The sequence below is a fragment of the Cottoperca gobio genome, chromosome 24 (assembly GCF_900634415.1).
Source record: "Cottoperca gobio chromosome 24, fCotGob3.1, whole genome shotgun sequence".
Taxonomy (NCBI): Eukaryota; Metazoa; Chordata; class Actinopteri; order Perciformes; family Bovichtidae; genus Cottoperca; species Cottoperca gobio.
In genome coordinates this window covers 11,938,652-11,960,225 of record NC_041378.1, presented here as the reverse complement: position 1 = coordinate 11,960,225, position 21,574 = coordinate 11,938,652, and the positions used below count along the sequence as shown (strand labels likewise).

General features: G+C 40.2%; 1 protein-coding gene across 4 annotated transcripts in view; it reads right to left on the bottom strand.

Moving 5' to 3' along the window:
* akap7 (A-kinase anchoring protein 7) overlaps positions 1 to 21,574 on the bottom strand; it is a 41,432-nt gene that overhangs the window by 9,951 nt on the left and 9,907 nt on the right. For all 4 annotated transcript variants that reach the window (XM_029425377.1, XM_029425375.1, XM_029425378.1 and 1 more), the window contains 3 exons: positions 19,340 to 19,452; positions 18,377 to 18,423; positions 17,873 to 17,973 (listed from right to left, as the gene is read on the bottom strand). In XM_029425377.1, coding sequence (XP_029281237.1) covers positions 17,873 to 17,973; positions 18,377 to 18,423; positions 19,340 to 19,452 — 261 coding nt within the window. The remainder of the gene's footprint in view (positions 1 to 17,872; positions 17,974 to 18,376; positions 18,424 to 19,339; positions 19,453 to 21,574) is intronic.

The window sequence follows — 21,574 nt, the reverse complement described above, 5'->3', positions numbered from 1 at the left end:
ATAGATGTTGACATATTTCTGGACCAAAGTGGTGGACATATCAACAAACATAACCATCCCTAAAGCCATGCTGCTAAAATGGCTTCTTTCAATTTAAGAATAATAATAATAATAAATAAAAAAAACATGGCTCAGGATCTCTTAACTTAACAATTGGCTCAGAGGTGTGATAATGGATGCGGACATTAAAGCTGTGCAGGTGTGTCGCCTGTGAACTCGGCTCGACCGTAGATCAAACAAACAGCCCGGCATTTCAAGTGTGAATAAAACAACAGGCTGAAATACACACTGTGCTTTGACATCTTTTGCTCCTCTGGCTCGGTGTCATGGCACAAAGCATCACAGTCTGTTAGCAAACTTACAAAAGCATAACAAGGCATGACTTGGCTCTAAACACAGCCCCACTGTGACTAAATGTAATATAGTGTGGAAAATCAAAGCAACACAAGGACTCACATGCCTCTCGCTCTTAGCGTCGCCCCTGTGTCCACGCCTCGTCTTTGACACAAAATTGTCTTATTTATATTACTTCAATACATAAATGCTACCGACTGTAGCTTTATTATGTCGTGGATATGTGTTTAAGGAGCGCTGGCTGTGTCTGGCCTCATTGTGAAACATTAACAGTGTCCGGGGCAAGACACTGGCTGTGATCCAGCCAGACCTTGGCACAATCAAATCGTGGGGAGACGAAAGCATTAAAGAAGTCTCTTATCGATCGGACCTTTAAAACAGACACTGAGCTGTTTCCATTTGTCTTTGCACAACAAAACCTTAGTACATTATACAAACCCAGCTGTGCTTGCCCTCCTGTGTGTCAGGACCTGACTTGTGGTCAGTCAGTATTTATGTTTGGCTTTTGCTGCTCAGTGACCTGAGACCTCGGGAATATGTCAGTGTTTTTACATTTCTTAGAACAGGAGACTATGGTAATGTACCGAGAAATAATTAACGCAGATAGGCACCAGAATGAAAGCAGAAAACTCATCAGAGTTGAACGAATGGGAGAAAAAAAGAATGAATTTAGCAGTGCTGCAGGCATCTTTTCCCCTCACTCTGCTCCCTCCTCCCTTTTCTCTTCTCATCTCACTCCCCCTCTTCCTCACATGATGTGGTCTCTGCTGTCTTCACCAGCACTCCCCTTTCTTTGTGCATCGCGCTCTCTCGTCTGTAGCTGAATTTGTAACAAAATGTATTTTGTGATACCACAGTTGCGCTATCCTCGACAGCCAAAAAGAAAAGAATGTTTCCCGTCTCTTCAAGGTCATTTCTGTTCTGTTGCTACATACTGTTAATGCAGGTGAACAGCTCATGTGCTCGCCAACCAGAGGCTGAGCCACGTTTTATTAGCTTATTCCAAGCCAGCTGTGTCACTGAGGGGGTTATCAGAAGGGCAAAATACACGATGATAAGAGTGTGACAAAAGGTTAAGTACAAACCAAACAATGCTATGAAAGGAGCGGTGCTGCTTGCTTGTAATTAACAAAGAAAAACACGACACATGTACTATTAATACTAATAATAATACTGCTTCAAAGCAAAATGTTTAAATTCGGAGGAGTGTTTAACAATAAAAGAGAGGTGGCGTAAAATCAAGACCTCTCAAAGAAGTGTTGAAAAGTCAAATCAGCACAATTTAGTGACTGTGTATGCAAGCTTTATGATGGAACTGAATAATTATAATGTATTAAGTCCCGTTTTGATGATCTGATAGCTGGCAGAAAATCCCCAAAACAGCTCAACATATTTCAATTACATTTGGTGCGAACTGATTAGATTTTGATGCAGATTACATCGCCTGTGTAATGTGTCAATCATGAAGCACTTTGTTTCTCAACTGTTAAAGTAAAAGAGCTAAAACAATTATTCTACTAACAGTAAATCAATCAGTAGCTATGTTTTGAGAGATTATTTGATAATGAAAGTAATTGTTAGCTGCAGTCTTACATGAGAAGCATAATTCTTTGGCATAACACACTTACTAAGAGATATTCCAACAAACACCTATCTCACAACTGTCATCTCCAACTAGTGTCATATATGTGGATAATAAAAATATTTTTTGATATATTCTGTACTGTTTTTCTACAACGGTCCACCAAATTGACAAATTCATCAAGGCCATAACTCAGCGGTCCCGAGTCGTACTTACTTCACATTTCGCACAATTAATCCTTGTAGTTACACTCAAAATATTTCCAAAGTATAAACATTCTCTTAGTATTGTTATCTACGGATGAAACAATTACAAACGGATAGAATCATGATGAATATTTTTGTAACACAATAAATAATATCTCACAGTCTTTTCTTGAGCTGGTAAATAAATGCTATTATTGCGTGTATTTCTTTAAAATATCAGTTAAATGTCTTTCATACTAAAAACAATTATTCCAAGGGCATTCATGTTTGTGTGTGTGTGTCCATATCATACTTGGTTGTGACAGATAGTGTGTGTGAGTTTGCTTTTCACCTGCAGTGACTGCTAACACCCCTGTGTGACACCTTGTTATATTGGTCATAGTTGATTTCACACACACACACACACACACATGTCCTGCTGTGCTCACGAGGGTGACTGTGACCACATCACAGGGGTAGCAGCTGACACACACACGCACACACAACACACACACACACACACACACACACACACACACACACACACACACACACACACACACACACACACACACACACACAGTCTTTGTCCGCCTCCGTATCCTCAGCCTTTGTCTCAATATTACCATTTCTCTTAAAGCACATTCCCTCCTTTTCTCTCGACTAGTCTTCATTCCCTGAATCGCTCTTTCCCCCTTCTCCCTCCATCTCTCTCCACACAGAAGTAGGGCACAGTGGCTCAACTGTTTATAGCCATGCAGCTGTGAGCACTGAAAGAGAGAGAGAGAGGGAGAGAAAGAGAGGGAGAGAGACATGGGGGAAACACAGGAGGAAGAGATACAGAGAGAAGCAGGAAGAGAGTGCACACACAGTAACGTGTAGCCCAGCTCAATATTTCTGTCTTTACCTGTACACCGCTACAAAAGAGCACACATGCGCGCCCACACACACACACACACACACACACACACACACACCTATTTTCAGACTAGCCAGTGGCAAAGTCTGCGTTTATGACGGGATGATCAGCACGATCGAGATCTTATTTGCAGCATGCAAACACACCTATAGGCCACAGATCATTAGATATTTTTATTACTTTGTTATCAGTGTTTAATCATTAATCCAACCAACAGGTTAGCAGCAGTGATAACATCAAGAAACTGTCATTTTCTACCTTTAATTAACAGAAAACTATGTGCAAGTAAGTGTATTTAGTTTTTAGTGTAAAAAAAACCAGATTATTTATTGATTTAAGTACCTTAATACGATCAATTTCTTGCTGGGACACACACATAATCAAATGTACTCCTCTAGACATGGGGAAACTGAATTCTAGCCCAATCGGTCGAAGCCTTCCCTTTCAACAAAACAAGTATAAGATGTACAACATTCAACATGTCAATCTGAAACTGTAATAATAGTGATGCTGGTGATGAACAGTATTCAAATGTTGAATTGTTCATCCTCTGTAAAGAGATTGTGTAGCTTTTGAAATAATATCAGTAAGTAAGTAATAACACAGTAGTTCTACTCCTACAACATCCTACACTTGAGCTGCTTCAGAAGAATTGGGAGAGAATTGGCTTCATAAAGCTGTAATAAAACCCCGAGCTGCATCAGTAATTATCCTCTAAAACTCATTTCATTTGTTTCATATGAGCTGATCAGCCACGTCCTGCTATCGCTGTCATCTTGTGGAAAATTAACTTTTGCCTTTTTACTTTCATCTCTTATTCTTCCACTTAAATGTTCCTTTCACTGAGCGCTAATGTTGTGTAACAACAAGCGTGAGATAACATCAGTGGTTGAAGAGTGTGCCACATGGTCATGAACCAAAGGAGCGTGGTGTGACAACCCATGAGGAGCCTTTTACAAGTCATTTTAAAGTCCCCCCTCCACTTCAGAAATGTGTTTTGCTTATTGTTACTTCACTTCTGGTGTTTGAGCTTCACTGTGTTTGACACTTGAAGGCTTTCGAAAGTTTCTCTGTCTTGTTTTAAATCTCAATTTAAGACGTGTTTGTGTGAGCAGGAATTTGTGACATCAGGACTAGCTTGGAAGCCAATCCTGATCGAGTGATGTCGAAACTTGAAGCTTCCAGCACACACACACACGCGCACACACACACACACACACACACACACACACACACACACACACACACACACACACACACACACACACTAAGAGTGGCCTTTTCAGTGAGGCGGGAGACATCTTACGTCCAGTAGTTAAACTTTTGAAATGAACAATATTGATAGTTTCTGGATTTTCCAATGACAGATGGATGTAATTATTTACCTTATAGATTTCAGGCCATTTAGTGTAAATGCAACAAAGCAGGACCTTTAAAAGAAAGTAGTTCTCCAATGACGACATTACCCTTCTGTTAATTAGAGCTGGGCGATCAATAGATTTTGTCAATTCACTTGAATTTATGGTTTAGGACGATGTTTAATGGAACGGAAGCACCACCGGATCTCTGAGCTTCTGCAGTTCAGAGTAAATGTGAGAGTTTTCTTCAGTGTCCGACATCGAGCAAACCGCTGCCCTAACACACCTGCTAAAAACCAGGTAACTGTGGAAACATTTTCCCATAGTATACAATGTGAGAAGGCGAGCGCAAAAGAAAACACTGGAACTTCACAAATAAAGTGAAGTTTGGTGAAAAGTTAAGTTTGCACTTTATTAATCCCAGCACGGGAATCCATCTTTGTTTTTTTTTTACTTTTGTTCATCAATTGTATCGTTTTATATTCTGTGGACCTAGTTTTGTTTTTAAGAAGAAAAATAAATGAACTAAAATCGTAAAATCGGGTGTGGTGTGAAAAAAGATCACCCTACTGTTGATACCTTTAAAGGCCACTGATTGTTTAAAGTTCTCCAGTGAAGCTCTTGACCACTAGTAGTGCTATAGAGTAATGTTTTTTAAGAGTGAATCACTGTTTCGTCTACATCATGCACAAGGACGTGCATGTACGCAGGAATGCAAATCAGAACCTGCCACTGTTTTCAGATGTCGGCGCCAGTAACTTGCAAAGAAGCGTAGCAATGCAGAAGAAAAGCTAGCAAACTAAATACATGGTTTGAAAAGATTTAGAAAATTAGCTTTGCAAATGTTTTATGAAAAATGTAATTTAACAGGGATTTTTAGACCTCAATGATACACACAGTGTTGTTGGTGAGAAACACTGAATGTAAACAAAACGTTTGTTTGTTTTCATGAAGAGCACCTTTAAGCTTTTCTTGCCTGGAGGCTAATTAGTATAAGATTTAAAAACATACTTTAAGTTTAGTACTGACAGCTGATATTTGCAGTAAGAGGACTCTTAATGAGGAAACTAATGTTGCAGGAGCTCATGGATCATAAGCCAGATAGAGTCACTTAGCAATGGGAGATGAATTACACAGCTGGAATATTACAATTTCTCTGCAAATACACACATGTATGCACCACAATACTGCACACAAAGGGAAGTGCATGGTTACACTCTCTCACACGAATACTCCCTGTCCATCTAGAGGTCACAGAAAATCATGGATGTCGCTGCGCACACGCACACACACACACACACACACACACACACACACACACACACACACACACACACAGGGTATATTCCCACACTGCATGCATATAGTCCCTCTCCACTGAGCACATCAATCCCATTGGTTTCTCCAACAATGCACACCCACGCATGGAGACAGGAGCAGGAGACACTTACTGATTTTCTCCTCCGCTTGGGAGAACGGGAAGCAGCACAGTTGACCCATGGCGCCTCCTTCCCCTCTCCTCCTGTTCCCCTCTCCCCGCTGTTACCCCTCTTTTTCCTCTTCCCCTTGCTCTAAGACAGATAGATAGGTCTCCTTCCCTCTGTCTTTACCACTCTTTTATCTCTTCGTCTCCCCTTCTTTGTCACTCTTTCTTTCCCACCCCCCCAGAAGGAAAAAACGGACCCGGTGAGGATGGAGGCGACAAAAAAAAAAAACCTCTCCCCTTTCCCTCAGTGCAGCCCGGAGAAGACCGAGCAAGTCAGCAGACGAGGAAAAAAATGAAACGAGTCTCTCCTTGCTCTCGCTCTACTTTGCACTGACACAGGGAGGAGGGGTGCGTGTATCAGAGAGAGAGAGGGAGGGAGGGAGGGAGGGAGGAAGAGCGAGAGGGAGAGCCACTGTGTGTGTGTGGGAGACAAAAAGACAAAAAGAGTGTAATTTGTTCATGTGTTTGAAGTGGATTTATGCGTGTGTATGTGTGTGTGTGTGTGTGTGTGTGTGTGTGTGTGTGTGTGTGTGTTTGGTTAAAAGGGGACAGATTAGGAGGGGGGTGTTGTGTGAGCGAGCTTCTGTAACCTTATGTATATTCATGACAGAGACAGAGAGAGCATGCTTAAGAGTGTGGCAAGTGTGTGGAAGAGGAAAAGGCAATGGTACATATGGGGAGACAGCAGACGCTACCGTGTGTGTGTGTGTGTTTGTGTGTATGGAAGGGAGGGAGGGGGAGGGGGGGGATTGTCCAGGCTCCACCTCCCCTCTTCAACATAGCTTGAATAATGGTTGCAGGATAGCTGGCAGCTGCTGCCTGCTACTGCATGCATCTGTGTTATTTATGAGACCTGTGGTATTTTGTGGCGGCCAAAAATCCCCAAAGAATAGAGAGAGACAAAAATTCCATAATAAAATTAGGTCAATTTCAAGCTTATGCATTGATTACTGTTAACATGATGGTCAGGAGTAAAGATGGATATCATGAGGTGAGGGTCAAGGGAATATAGAGACACATTCAGTCAGTCAGCAGTTTCACATTTAGATTCAGAATATTTCATACAGTATAATCTTGTATGCTGCAGTCATTAAAAAGAAAAGAAAAATGCAGCAAATGTAATGAATAATAGATATTCCAGTATGGTATTTACTTCCTGATCTTAGCTGAGCTTGATAGCATACATGGCAGATACAATTAATTTGTCGATTCTTGTTTGGTTTTATCAAACCACCTGTCAAAAATGCCTCATCACACTTTGTTAAAACACAGAAGTAAACAGCGAGTAATTCAGTGCAGCCATACTCTGTGTGAGCACATAATTGACTGGCCATGAGCGGTTTATTTTTGCTTATACAGTATGTATTATCATACCTCAATGATGCTTAATCGTGCTGAACCACACGGGCAGTATCGATTGGTTACTTGCGTAGTGAGAGTAGTTGAGCAACTGTGATGTAATACATGTTATGGTGCCTAAAAAGACTTTCCTCACAGCTCAGCGTCAGCACTGCACTCTGATGGAATGGCCTCAAACGATCGCTCACAGTCGTAGCTTGGTTAAGTGTGACAGCATGAGTGCTAACGCTGATTGAAAGCTCTATTCTGACAGAGGAAAGGAAAAAAATGCTGAGTGTCATCCAGTATTCTACTATTGGTGAAATGGAGTTATGAGTACATCGCTGGTGGGGGTTCTTTTGGCCTATTTTTTCCTGCAATAGCTGGTTGTTGGGCTGACGGTGAATAATTGGAAAATTCGCCTGACCTTATTACACAACTTTTCTAGTCTGAGCGCTTCACAACACGAGCCACACGCATACACACACATTCACACAACAGTGGCAGAGGCTACCACACAAGGTGCCATCTGCTCATCAGGAGCAATGAACACTCGCACAGCAATTTGGGGTTCAGTATCTCGCCAAAGAACACCACCACAGCCGATTTCACAGCTCACATATTTTTAAACTCTCAAATATCAAGATCGATATCAGCCTCAAAAACCCTCGATTGGTCCAGCTATAATCCCAATGTGAGTACATGTTGGAACAACTGATATCAATATGAAGAAAAACTACATTCAACTCAAATTACAAATCTTTAAAAATTAAAAGAAATTGTTTCAATGTGAAGCATAAAGAAATGATGAGGATGCATGTAGGAAGGTGATGAGACACAATCATTTTGTGGGTGTGAAGAATGAAGGAGATGTTGAAGCAGATCAACATACACAACCACATATGTATATTGTAGTGTAGAGCTCAGCTGTGAGAGGAGACTGAAGGCCTCTCTCCAACAGCAGCATTCAGCAACAGCTGCCCCTTTTCACACACACACACACACACACACACACACACACACACACACACACACACACACACACACACACACACACACACACACACACACACACACACACACACACACACACACACACACAGCTGTAATGACTGCTATTTGTGGGGATTAACTGACGAGGCCGAATTGCTATTGAGCGTCAGTTATACCATCACCACATGTGCACTTGAACACATCACCCCTGCATACAAAGACAGTATCTAATTGATTTGTGCTTTTTAATGAAAGGTAAAAATCTGATTATTGTTATTATCTAAAAACATTAATCAGAACCAGGTAGCTTTTCTATAAGCAACATGTCATTCGTGAATATTTTCACTCTCCTGTGCACATTTCTTTCTGCACATTTATACGATTAGATGCTATATTTCTTCAATCAACACGAGGAGATTTACACAAGGAACTATAATGTTTAAGAGTCACATTCAGCACACTTTCATAAAAGGCCTCACAATGGAGAGAGAGAGAGAGAGAGAGAGAGAGAGAGAGAGAGAGAGAGAGAGAGAGAGAGAGAGAGAGAGAGAGAGAGAGAAACACTGCAACAGTGTTGACTTTGTTCAGCTGAAGGTCGACTCATGGCGCCTCAGCACTTGGTCACAAGACAGGTTATGCACACAGAGAGAATAAGACAAATGCATGCTGCAGATAACGGGGCTTCAGTCAGCTCTGGTGAAGTGGCTTACTGTTCACGCTTATATACTGTATATACATACACTAGACAAACAAGAAATGCACACACTGCGATGTGCAAGCACAAAAACAAACACCTGTGTGTTATGAATAATGTTAAGACCGTGTGTGACATGCCTACCTTTCCTACTAGACTACTAGACGTGGTTATTGGTATCGACAACAATTAAACAGGTGCAGCTACACAGAACTACAGGTAGAGCAGTCACCATCTACTTTTGATTTGATTTAGTACTGGTATCAATACCTGGTCATGTATTTAGGCTCTTCCAAATGTACACAAAGCAAACCAAGGCTTACACACAGAACGTCAGTCTGATGGCTCGTATAACTGCTTTACTTTCCTTTTTATTTCCTGGTTCAAACGCTCAACTTAAATGATTTGACAATCATTTGTCAGAGGTGCACATTTTCCATATAGGTTGCTGCTCTTCTCTGTGTGTCTTTAAGTGTAGGAGCCTTGCCATTTGGCAGGATTGTTCATCACACAAATTATAGGACACATAATCCAAGTTAATGAAGAAAAAGATTATTTATATACATCACACATTTCAGCCCGGATTTAACACGTCTGGGCTTGGTAAGCAAACAATGTAGCACACAATGTGGCACACAATGTAGCGGCTCCATTGTTGCTCAGTTTTCAATTTCTTTTTACTATTAAATTACCCAGACAACCATTCATATTTTAGTTATAGCTGTAGCTTTGATTGGGAAAATGATCATTTAAAAGTGTGTTTCTCTAAATGAACACGTCCCTCTCACTCTCTGACTCTCTCTCACACAAACTGTGAAAACTACAGGCTTTGCTTTGCCCTTCACTAGTTTACTGCGTAGAATCGAACATGTATTAATGCTCCACCAACGCTCACTCACACTTCAGTCGGGTTGAATGTGTCTGTTGTGTGGTATTTTTTTATTTATTTGCTCATCCCGGCTGTTCAGGTCGTTAAAGCTTCTCTGAATCAATCATACGCTTTACGGCTGTGGGATTTCCTTTTATGTTCGCTACTGTGAGTTTGTATTTCTACCGCATCTTGAGGCTGTTTGCATGATTTACTTAGCCTCCAATTGGATTTGAATTAGAAAAACTACGGTTATTTTAGGATTATTTAAGTTTTTGAGCTTGTAGTTTTGACAGAAGTTAATATGAAGACCTACAGCTCGAACAAAATAAAATAAAAAGACGTTTCTACAGCCGGTTGCTTTTCAAAGTTAGTTTTCCATGTCCTGCAGCAAAACAAGTTAGTGTCGCGGATAATTAGTTTCTGTTCAAATGTTTGACAGAACTGATCTAAATAAATCCTCCAAATGATCAACACTAGAATAAAATATTTAGGCAGACAGAGAAACAGATGGAGGAAAATGTTTTGGTGGGTTTATTCTCATCACATCTGACAGAGAAAACCTGAGGGACGAGTCTCTCTAAACCTTTAACTAATTCCTCCCGTCTGTGTTGACCCATGTCAGCCTCTTCGGCCCTCCTTTTAATATCAAACTTCAATTCCCTCATCTGCTTAATGTCACCTTCACTCAAACTCAATTTCCTCTCGCTGTTTGTCTGGCCATCCTATTGGCTCGTCTATTCTTCGCTATGTGTTTAATCCTATTACTTGTGATAGCCTATTTTCCTCCATCTCTCCTTTTACTCATCCATAATTCTCGTTTAATCCCAGTTATTCCTTGTTCGATCCTCTTCAATCTCATTCACTTGTCCTTCTCGTCCTTCACTAGCCTTTTCCATTCTGTCCTTTCTTCCCTCATCTGCTTTATCTCACTCCAGCCCTTCTTCTATCCTCTTAACGTTCACTACTGCAAGCACTAAGTAATCAGGTGATTATTGTTTGCTTCACTCAATGTAGATTTAGATACCAACATGAGATAAGACCCTAGCCTACTATGCATAGGCTTTGCTGTTCTTGCTTTACCAATATTTTAAAAGCAGGTTATTGCTATCCAGACGTCTTTAGGACCCTACAGATGTTGTTGGCAGCTGCCTCCACCAAGTTCTCTTGTGCGATGTGTAAAGCCGGGGTCAGATTACATGACATTTTTATCTTTGCATCTCAGATGCTGTGGCAGTTGTCTTCCACTATGACACACGACATGGGCTAAAACAAGCAAATGTCACATGTCGGGTGTTGCGTAATCTGACTGCGGCATAATGTGATGCCCAAAGCAGTTGAAGTCTGAAAAGTTGGAATTTAATGCAGCATTCACTTCAAGATGTTGTAAGCACATCCTTTCAATAGTCTAAATTTGACATTTTTGGCAGTGTTATGTATTTTGAGCGTTCTTTTAACCAGTAAAAGGAAAATAAACTATGTATAGTTTCTTTAAAATGAGCTAAATCCACTGTAGTAGTGCAGAATATGTACAACCCAAGCCTTTTTCCAAAGGTTTGACACTTTTTACGGAATGTAAATATCTCTGAATTACAACCTGGAGGCCCGTTCTTTCCAACTCAGTTGCTTGTAATTTCATTCTGAATGATAAACGATATGACGTGAATGCGGCAGGACACCATACCACCACCAAGGCCACTGGTGAGAGTTGTTATTGTTGCAATGCACATTTAATCAATCCTTTCTAACTTCTTTCTAAGAATAGCTCTCTGCCTGATGGATTAGCATTAATATTTCTTCCCCTCAAAGAGCACTTACTTCAATTGTGGAAGTATGACCTGCAGAGTGAAGCTAAAATGCTATGCAGCTATCACCAAACAAACTTTAGCAATGCCACTGTGGTATGAGATGCAATGCATGCAATAATACGGTAAATTACAAACTCACATGGCCTTTCACTGTAAGGAATTAGAACGAAGATGGAGGGAAAGGAAGAGGGATGAGGGGGTTTTAGAGTCTATTCTATAAAATGTATTTCTAGAATCAGAGCCAGTAGTGAGGTGCCAGTATATACATATACTATATGAAAAGAGTTTACTATATATACATACACGTCAGGCTGACCATTTTTGGTTTGTAACAGTAGTTTTCGTACACTTGTCAATTTAATACAGTTTCCCCTCGCCGATGTTTCTTTCAATACTGAAAGCAAAGCAATAATTATTTTTGTCTTATTAACATACAGATGGGTTTTCTGCAACACATCCATGCAAGTTTACGGTTCATGCTCTTAGTTCAAACGAGGAAGCAAGATGCGTCCACTTGCGCATTTTGATCATTACTACAGTTTAAACTTTAATAGTTTAAAGTGCTCTGTATATTTACTCTGAACCATGTCCAAGTAGACTTGACAGTGTCTACGAGTTTATACACTGCATTTAAAATCGAAGGCCTCAATAACCCCTAAATACTGTTGAACAACCCTGAACTCTTAAAAAGGGACAGTGTGTAGGATTTGGTGGCATCTAGCGTAGCGGTCACAGATTGCAACTAACTAAAATAATATTTCTTTGCTTACCCCTCCTTTTACAAGATTGCAGTAACGCTGTAGTTTCTTCAGGGCCTTCACTTCGCTCAGAGGCCATCCTTAACATAACGCTACTTTAGGGGCAACGAAATTCAGGCGGCGGCCGGCCTTACCGCAGTATTACAAGCGTGTCGAAGAACTTCTGTGGCCTTCAGATGATGTGAAAACGTTATGACTATTTAATTCCATTTCTCCTAAATACTACACACTGGCCCTTTAAAATGTTGCCATTTCAAATGCTGCAGTTTCCTGTTTATATATTTCTCCAGAAATAAATTCACCCACTTACATGCAAATTAGCATATTACGTCAACTGGCATTCGTGGCTGGCGATTGGGAAACGAAAGCTGCCAAAGACTTGCTTTATGGGAGAAAGTCAAGCAGCACAATCTGTACAGAAGTGAGCGACCTTATCTGAATAAAATGCCAAAAGGTCACAGGGCAACAAACCACCTTCATCATGTGTGCAGTGCTTGGTATTTTTGTTAGTCTGTGTTTGCGTCTGTGTGCTTCTGTGTGCATATATTTATGCATGTATAGATGGAAAATGGCCATGACAGGAGCTACACCTACTGAAAGCGTATTTTCTCCACTTTACAGATAAACTGGAAATGTCCCACTGACCAGTTGTTTGTGTGTGTGTGTGTGTAAGAACAAGTAAGGCTGTGTTAATAAAAAGCCGGGTTAACTGATAGGAGTTTAAACGTTACTTTCTTCACCAAGTAAGTTCTGAAGTGACATGACGAGTGATGAGGAGACTTGTCACCACAGCACGGACCGATTATCCATCTCACAAACACGCACTTCTTTTACTTACATCATTTTTCTTCCATTAACATCCAACAGAGCAGAGAGAATGAGGTGAGATTTAAGTGTGTGTGTTTGTTTTCAGTTATAAACGTTCATCCATCTCCGTCTGTCTAAACAGCAGTGGCAACACAATACTTCATTCCATTTCTATCATTAGTATATAAAAGACTAGAGTGAAGAGAGAGACAAAAAGACATGATTGTATTTATGGTCGGCATTTTCTCAGCCACTGAATGTCTTTAATCTCTTCTCTAGTAGTTTTGATTGTCACGCTGAAACTATGCAGCATGTAATGCAACGTTACAGTTTGTCATCTTATTTTACTGATATCAAGAGCTCCCTTTTTGCTTTTCACTTTGCTGTTCATTTAAAAACAACATGAGTTTGTTTGGCTGAGCGGTGCGTACACACACACACACACACACACACACACGCACAGAAATCTTAAGGATTATAACTTTAATTAGAAGATCACATTTATCTAATGGAAATTCCCTTCATATTTGTTCACCCTTTGTTCTCTCACCATATATTCCGGCCCCTCCCCCCATTCACACCCTATTGGGTTGTGAATCACAGGCCCTGTTGTGGATTATGTTGTACTGTGGATTATGGGATTACCACATACATAATACATAATCAGACACTGACCAGTGTGAACCACCAGAAAAAGCACACGTGGCCCCCGGCGTGAGAAACAGGGACGTAGAGGAGGAGAAACCCAGAAATAAAGAGATCCACTTATTTATTCCCAGCATTACCTACAATGAGCAATAACACTGCTGAGTACTTATTGTAAATCGCTTTGGATAAAAGCGTCAGCTAAATGTAACGTAATGCTGGCAGTGCAGCGAAGTACTGCTCATCATGGCTTTATACGACAGAATGTACAGCTCTACCATCTACTCGATCTTAAACCAGAGCTTTTTAGATGGATTCATGTGTTTTCCTAGCTTCCAGAGCAGCCTCTGTTATGCTAGTGCTAGTTTGACATATTCAGTCAACATCTAGGAGAGGTGACTTGTGTAGAACATCTGGCTAAACCAGAACCATCAGTGTCAGTGTTGTGATTAATAGGTCAGCTGATGAGCTAAAAATACATCTAGGTCTATGAGAGTTTAATGTGAAGGTGGATGCTAATGCCTCAGAGGAGCAAATTGTCTTATTTACAGTGTGAAAAAATTACAAATTTAGCAATCACTATGTGCGTGAACCAGCAGTACATTTGATGGTCACTAAATGCTGATTCCAAGGGTGTAAGAAGTTATTTTTTCTTAATGTATTGAATATCCTGTCGTGGATTTTGTGGCTCATTACTCATACAAGTATATGTTCAAACCAAGACCATGTTACTTTTGCTGAACATCAACTATCTAACTCATTTCACATTTATGGCGTTATATTTGTGCGTTCCTGAGCGAGCAATGTCAGATTTGTAGCACAGAAAATATATTTTTGCAAGCACATCAATTATATTCTGAAGAGAAACTATATGCAATATTCTGGGATGCTGTAGAAAGTTCTAATGGTGATCAAATTTAAGATCAAACAGTCAATCAGAATTAATCTTCAATTTTCTGGTTGGTTGATTTTGTGGCACGTTGTAACGCTTTGCAGCTGGTGTGCAGAAAAAAGGAGAGGGGTTACTATTCCACATTAATATGCATAATAGCAAATATGCAAATTCATTTAATGAGCGCAGAATAGATTTTAGTTCAAATAAAATAATTTTCTGCTTAATAATTTCCCCTTCAAAATATATTTGCTGTGCTCCAAATGAGGAACGGATATATAACGATATACACATTTCCTTTCATTTGAACTAAAAGACATCATCATTAAATAAATAAATGATGAATCACAACATAATGACAAAAGTAGTGAGTCAAAGTAATCAAAGTGACTCATCAAAGTCGGTTACACAACAATATCTAAACGGTTGCAAACATGACAACTCCAGAAATGATGACAAAATTGTTTCTTAAAATCTTCTTGGAGGAGAATTGTGTTATTTCTTCTTTAAAAATGTACACAGTCTCGGTTTAAAAAGCTTATGTAAGCTACAAGCTTAGAGGAAACAGACACTTAATTCCTACTACTTCAATTACAGACAGCGAGCATCACAACTTAAACCCTCCTCCCTGCAACACTGTGCTGTGGACAGAGCATAGCGATATCAGAGAACTGGATGCACTGCTCACTTTTACCTTTCGCGCGGTTATAAATATGGATGTTGTGAAAAACACTTGACAAAAATACAAGCTTTCCGATGATGAGGAAGTGAGGTAAACATCTCTCCTGCTCTGTCGCTCACTCCCAGACACACACTGACGCTCTTTGTCTCTCACAGACAGCCCAGTGAGCCACGAAACATTGTGACAGTCTAGTTCCCCACACACACACACACACACACACACACACACACACACACACACACACACACACACACACACACACACACACACACACACACACACACACACACACACAATGCAGAAACTTCACAGTGGGATTTAGGGAGTCCCTGTCAAGTATCTTAGGTGAAATTGGAGGTTTACTAATCCCGTTAACTCCATGGTAACCGTGATAATTTATTCATGTGTATGTGGATATTTGTGATCCTGACAAATTCACAAAATAAGTCAGCAGCATGATTATTTTTGGTTATTCCTTTGATCCTGCTGCTTTAAAACACACTTTTATAAAAGATACTCCAATTTTAAGCCATAATGGCACAACATTAAGCTTCTTTATTTGACCTGCCTGTTGGCTTGTAGGGCTGCGATCATCAGAAGACGGGTTTGAACATAACCTCAGACCATGCTAGGCAGTAGAGTAGAGTAGTAGTAGTAGTAGTAGTAGTACTAGTAGTAGTACTAGTAGTAGTAGTAGTACTAGTACTAGTAGTAGTACTAGTAGTACTAGTACTAGTAGTCTTAGTCGTAGTAGTAGTAGTACTAGTAGTAGTAATCGTAGTAGTAGTAGTAGTAGTAGTAGTACTAGTAGTAGTAGTAGTACTAGTACTAGTAGTAGTACTAGTAGTACTAGTACTAGTAGTCTTAGTAGTAGTAGTACTAGTAGTAGTAATCGTAGTAGTAGTAGTACTAGTAGTAGTACTAGTAGTAGTAGTAGTACTAGTACTAGTAGTAGTACTAGTAGTACTAGTACTAGTAGTCTTAGTCGTAGTAGTAGTACTAGTAGTAGTAGTAGTCGTAGTACTAGTAGTAGTAGTAGTCGTAGTACTAGTAGTAGTAGTAGTCGTAGTAAAGCAGGAATCCTCAAATTACCTGTTTTTCTTTGTTCATGGCATTACACTTAATTCGAAATAGATGACATGGTTCTGATCTTCTAACATTTTTACAAAGAGCTCCTGCATAACAAACCCTGAAAAAGGCACCACTGCTGCCCCTTATCTAAGTGCACCATGTTAAAATACTGGTTCACTAGGTCAGCTGTAATATCCTATTTTACTGGGAGACTCATTTGGTTTTCATATATTTGGGTTGCAGTGCAGCCTCAGAAATCCACATTGCATCCTTCTTATCTTCAGAATGCTTCCTCTGTCTTTTGTGCCCCTTTGAATCATAACAAAGCAGTTTAACGATTAAATTATATTACAAACAATGATTTCTGCATCTCTTCCATACAATTCTCATTAGAGACCAGACATTGCATCTGGCTTAATCACTGCCAATCGATCTTGGCTTACAACAGCCACAAAGCGCCAGCACTTGTTGCGTCTCACGTCGCTGCGGGGCCTGTTGATTATCCTGACAAATTGTTTAATCGGTGGATGTACAAAACAGATAATAAAATATAATAATAATATGAATCCTATAATTTTGCTCCTAGCATGTTGTTACAAGCCTCCAGCATTTGACATGAGGAGAACATCGATACTGAACGTCTGTCTGGCTTCAGCCCATGTCTGGCAGTGATCATCAGCGCCATCTGCAGCTCACGTGGAGCTACATATCAACAGTCCACATCAAAATTGTAAACAAAAGTAAATAAAAATAAAAATGAACCATATTTTCCACGCTTGCACATCAGAACATTTACATGTTCCACTCACATTCATTTTTCAACCAATTACTGCAACATCTTCAGCTTTGCAATCATTCAGCAGCTGCTATTCTTCAACCCTGCCAACTATTGAAAGAGCTGGCAGCTTGGCTTAAGTACAAATGAGCTCTCGAGTATTCCCATGGTGTTTGATTAGGGCAGTTTGCCTCTCTTTTAGCTTCTGCTAAGCACTTAAAGTTTGATGAGGTTACTTTAAATACTCAAAAGAATGACCTCCCAGTCACACCACCAGCACTCCCACCTTTATCATCTGGTAGGAAAATAGTGAACGGATTTCCAAACCTATTTTGTCCAATTTACACAACTTCTAAATATCCTGTCCATCATCACTGACAGAGATAGAATAAATAAATAATCGATTACAGCAATAATTTACCACAAACATGCACATTTTGCTCCCAGTGTCACAGCTATGGAGAAATGTTAGCAGAGAGCGCCCTCTGGTGGCTCAATATTACACCCGATACCAAATCATGTATACACAAACACAACAAGGCTCTGTGTGTGTGTGTGTGTGTGTGTGTGTGTGTGTGTGTGTGTGTGTGTGTGTGTGTGTGTGTGTGTGTGTGTGTGTGTGTGTGTGTGTGTGTGTGTGTTCACGTGCGTACTAACCAAGTTGTAGTGAAGTCTCCGTGTGGTAATATCCGTCTTGTTGCTTCTTTTTCAACATGGAACAAAGATCCACCCGCTCAACGGTCTGGTCTCCGAAAAACCTGAGTGTTGCAGTGAGACGGACAACGTGACAGTGAGAAAGTGTAAAGCAGAGGAGAGAGTGTCGCTGCCTCCAGCAGATAGCGAAAGCCGATGTTAGCCAGTACAGCCGCTTGTCAGCAAGTTCGCTCAAGTTAAAAAGTGACAACTAAATTAAGCTCCATGGCTCGATATACTTGGCTAATGTGTCAATTTTCATCCTAAAAAGAGTTAGAACTGTGCCGTAGTTATTTCCTGGATATATCAGCTTGATACTACGTATAAAATCAATGATATGGTATCCAGACTCCGCTAGTATATATTGCCTGCTTACATCTATAGTAACCATGAAGTATTGACACAAAACATTACACAATGTCCCACCGCACTCGCTCTGAATTGTTATATGAAACAAAAAGCACCTACTTGTTTGTATAGTTGCAGTAGAGGGCTGGGTCCACACGCTTTATACCCTGATACACACAAAAGGGAAAACATTGTTTATCACACGTTTTAGGACATTCCCCACACACACACACACACACACACACACGCACGCACGCGAAGACAAGGATGCTGCCCTGCAGACGCCAGTCAGGATATGATGTCATCAGGTGTCAAAGGATAGATGCGGTCCTTCCTGTCTCTCCGCTCCTGAGCACTGCTCATCTCTGCTTATCTTTCTCTCCTCTTCCCCCTCACCCTCTTATTTATATCTGTATCCATTTCATACCAATTCCCTCAATGTTCTCTCTCCCTTCCTCATATACTGCCCTCCCCCTATCCATCCTAATATAAACCATAACATTTTATACTTTCAATTTTCTTTTTAAAATACCACAGCAGCCGTGTTATTCCCACTAGTGGTTTTTGCCGGAGCAATAATTTGGCATCTAACTATTGGATGACATATTTACAGCCACTGAGAGGAAGCGAGGGGAATAAAAGAGCAGCACAGCAGCCGTTTGGCAGTTCAGTCAAAATCAGATGTTAATAGACAGCAAGCTACTGTGTGAGTAATACAATGCACACCTATGTGGACGTTATCCATTAAAAACAAAAACAATGCTGTGCTACATCATTTTTATCCTATTAGACATTTTTGGGAAATTGTCAGAATTTGCATATTAATTCTTGATTTAGGCCAACAATGGATTTTCGGAAGTCAAAGTGACCTTGATCCTTGACTACCAAATTTTAATCAGTTCATCCTCGAGTCCGAGTGGGACATTTGTGCCAAATTTGAAGAAATTTCCTCAGGGTGTTCCTGAGATATTACGTTCACGAGAACAAACAACTCGGAAACATTATGCCACGCCAGCACGGTGTGTGTGTGTGTGTGTGTGTGTGTGTGTGTGTGTGTGTGTGTGTGTGTGTGTGTGTGTGCACCTGGGATCGTAGTTTTGATGCTCTGGACAGCTTCATAATGGTGATGTGGGGTTCAAACCCACGATTGCCTTCTTGCAGAAGACCCTGCTCTTCAAAACGGCTCCGCAACAACTCTGCAACGCACAACACCAAACGTCACACAAGCTGGAGGAAGAAGAAGGCTGTGGGTTGACATAATGCAAACTGTTGCCATACACAGACCGGAGAGACGTAACAGAGGTCATGATGGATCGAAGCCCGCAACATCACGAGCGTGCTTGTACGTCATCCACCTCTACTTCCTGTCAATTGACCCTCTCAAATGCCCTTTAAGGACTTTAAAAGAAGCCATATTGGAGGACACAAATAGTACAGAAGATGGGAAAAAAAGCTTTTACTTGCATATCATTTGACCTGATAGATACATGAACAAGGGAACAAAACACAAACAGTAAACAACCTGCAAGGACAGACTCACACAGACAAAGATGCACACACCAACAGATGAATTTCAGAGGGAAACCATAGGGGTATTATTAGAAGAGGAGCTCCACAGGGAGAGAAAGGTTAGTATATAATCAATAAGAGGGGTGGAGGGAGCAGACGAGAGGACAGGACAGTCAGACTTATCCTTATTTATCTTTTCCACGAGTAACAACACAGAGTTTCTCATGTAATCTTCTGTTGTTGCCGTTTCCATTTCATTTGTCAGAAGAAAAAAGAAGAAGAAAAAAAGGAGCGGCACCAAAGAAAAGAATCCAGTGGTAGAAGTGATGGTCAATGCGTCAATCATCAAACAACAGGCTTATTTCTATAACTTTATCATAGTTTAATGAAATGTCAGGCGAAAATTAAACATCACTATTTCAGAAGAAGAATGGCATCATGTGTGTGTAGCACTACAGATTTCAACAAATAATTGAATTATTATTTTTTTCTTTATTACGCCTAACATAAAAAGCAAACAACTTCTAAAAAGGCAACAAATAAAAATATCTGTTCTGGGATAGAGTAAATTCAGTATTGAATAGATAGGATATATAATGTCCAAGAAGTGTTACATTATACCTGGGAAAAAATAACTATAGTGGAGCTGAGCTATTTGTTTTAATTATACATTTTTGGATCCATCTTTTTAATATACGATCACATCATCATTTCTGTCACATGGATTGTCTATGTTGTATTTTTACCATGTTGTTAATTCTCTACACACGACATCTATTGCACGTCTGTCCGTCCTGGGAGAGCGAGCACCCCTCAGTTGCTCTCCCTGAGGTTTCTTCTATGTGGGGTTTCTTTTGGGGAGTTTAACCTTGGGCGGTGCGAGGGTCCCACCCAGACAGAGACATAGTTAGATATAAAATATTATAATATGGAGGAAATATTTGAAAAATCAAAAAAGTGACTCTAAGAGTGAAAGAATACGAGTTTAACAGAACATGGGGAAAAAGATGGATTAGGATTTGACATTGGCAATGCGTAATGTAAAGTATTGTGTGAAAGTTTTAATAAGCACTGTACACTGCATTACTGTTGTAAACTGTATCCTCCTGTTTGCAGCTGTACGCTTTGATGATATATGTTTGTCTTACTTGTGTTTATATAAAGGCAATAAAGACTAAAGTGATAAAAAAAGAACTACTCTCTATTCTTTATGAATGCTCTTGTGTTTGACAGACGTTTTGAAAGTGTTGCCTACAGGTGTTCAGACTACGCAGAACGTGTCGCTGTGTTTTTGCCCGTTTTAAAGCTTAACCACTGCCACCGAAACATCGAAGATAAGGTGAGATTAATACTTTCTCAACACATTTCACATTTGTTGCAGCACGCACTCAATCACACGAGGGGTTTGGTTGGGCCAATTATAGACAGTCTGCCTCTATTTATGTCAGCTAAGAGGCACAGTGCAGATCCAGAATTAAACATTTTGACGCTACATGTTATGTCTCTGAGCAAGAAGACACACCCTCCATCACTGCCACGCCCTTCTGTGGTCATCACTACTTCCTTATACAATTCCAATTGGATAACTTTTTAAGATGAAGCAAAACCTGATACTGGAGGTAACTATGTACAACCGAGGCCCTTGTAACTCTACGTTTAAAAAGAAAAATTGATTTACTGCATTTCCGATTTATATCAAGAGATTTATTTCTCTGCTTGGCCGTTATTAATATGCCAATTGTAGCATTTGCTCTGATCTGAGTGGTTTATACACTGGATAACAGCAACTCTTCTACAGCTTTACACAAA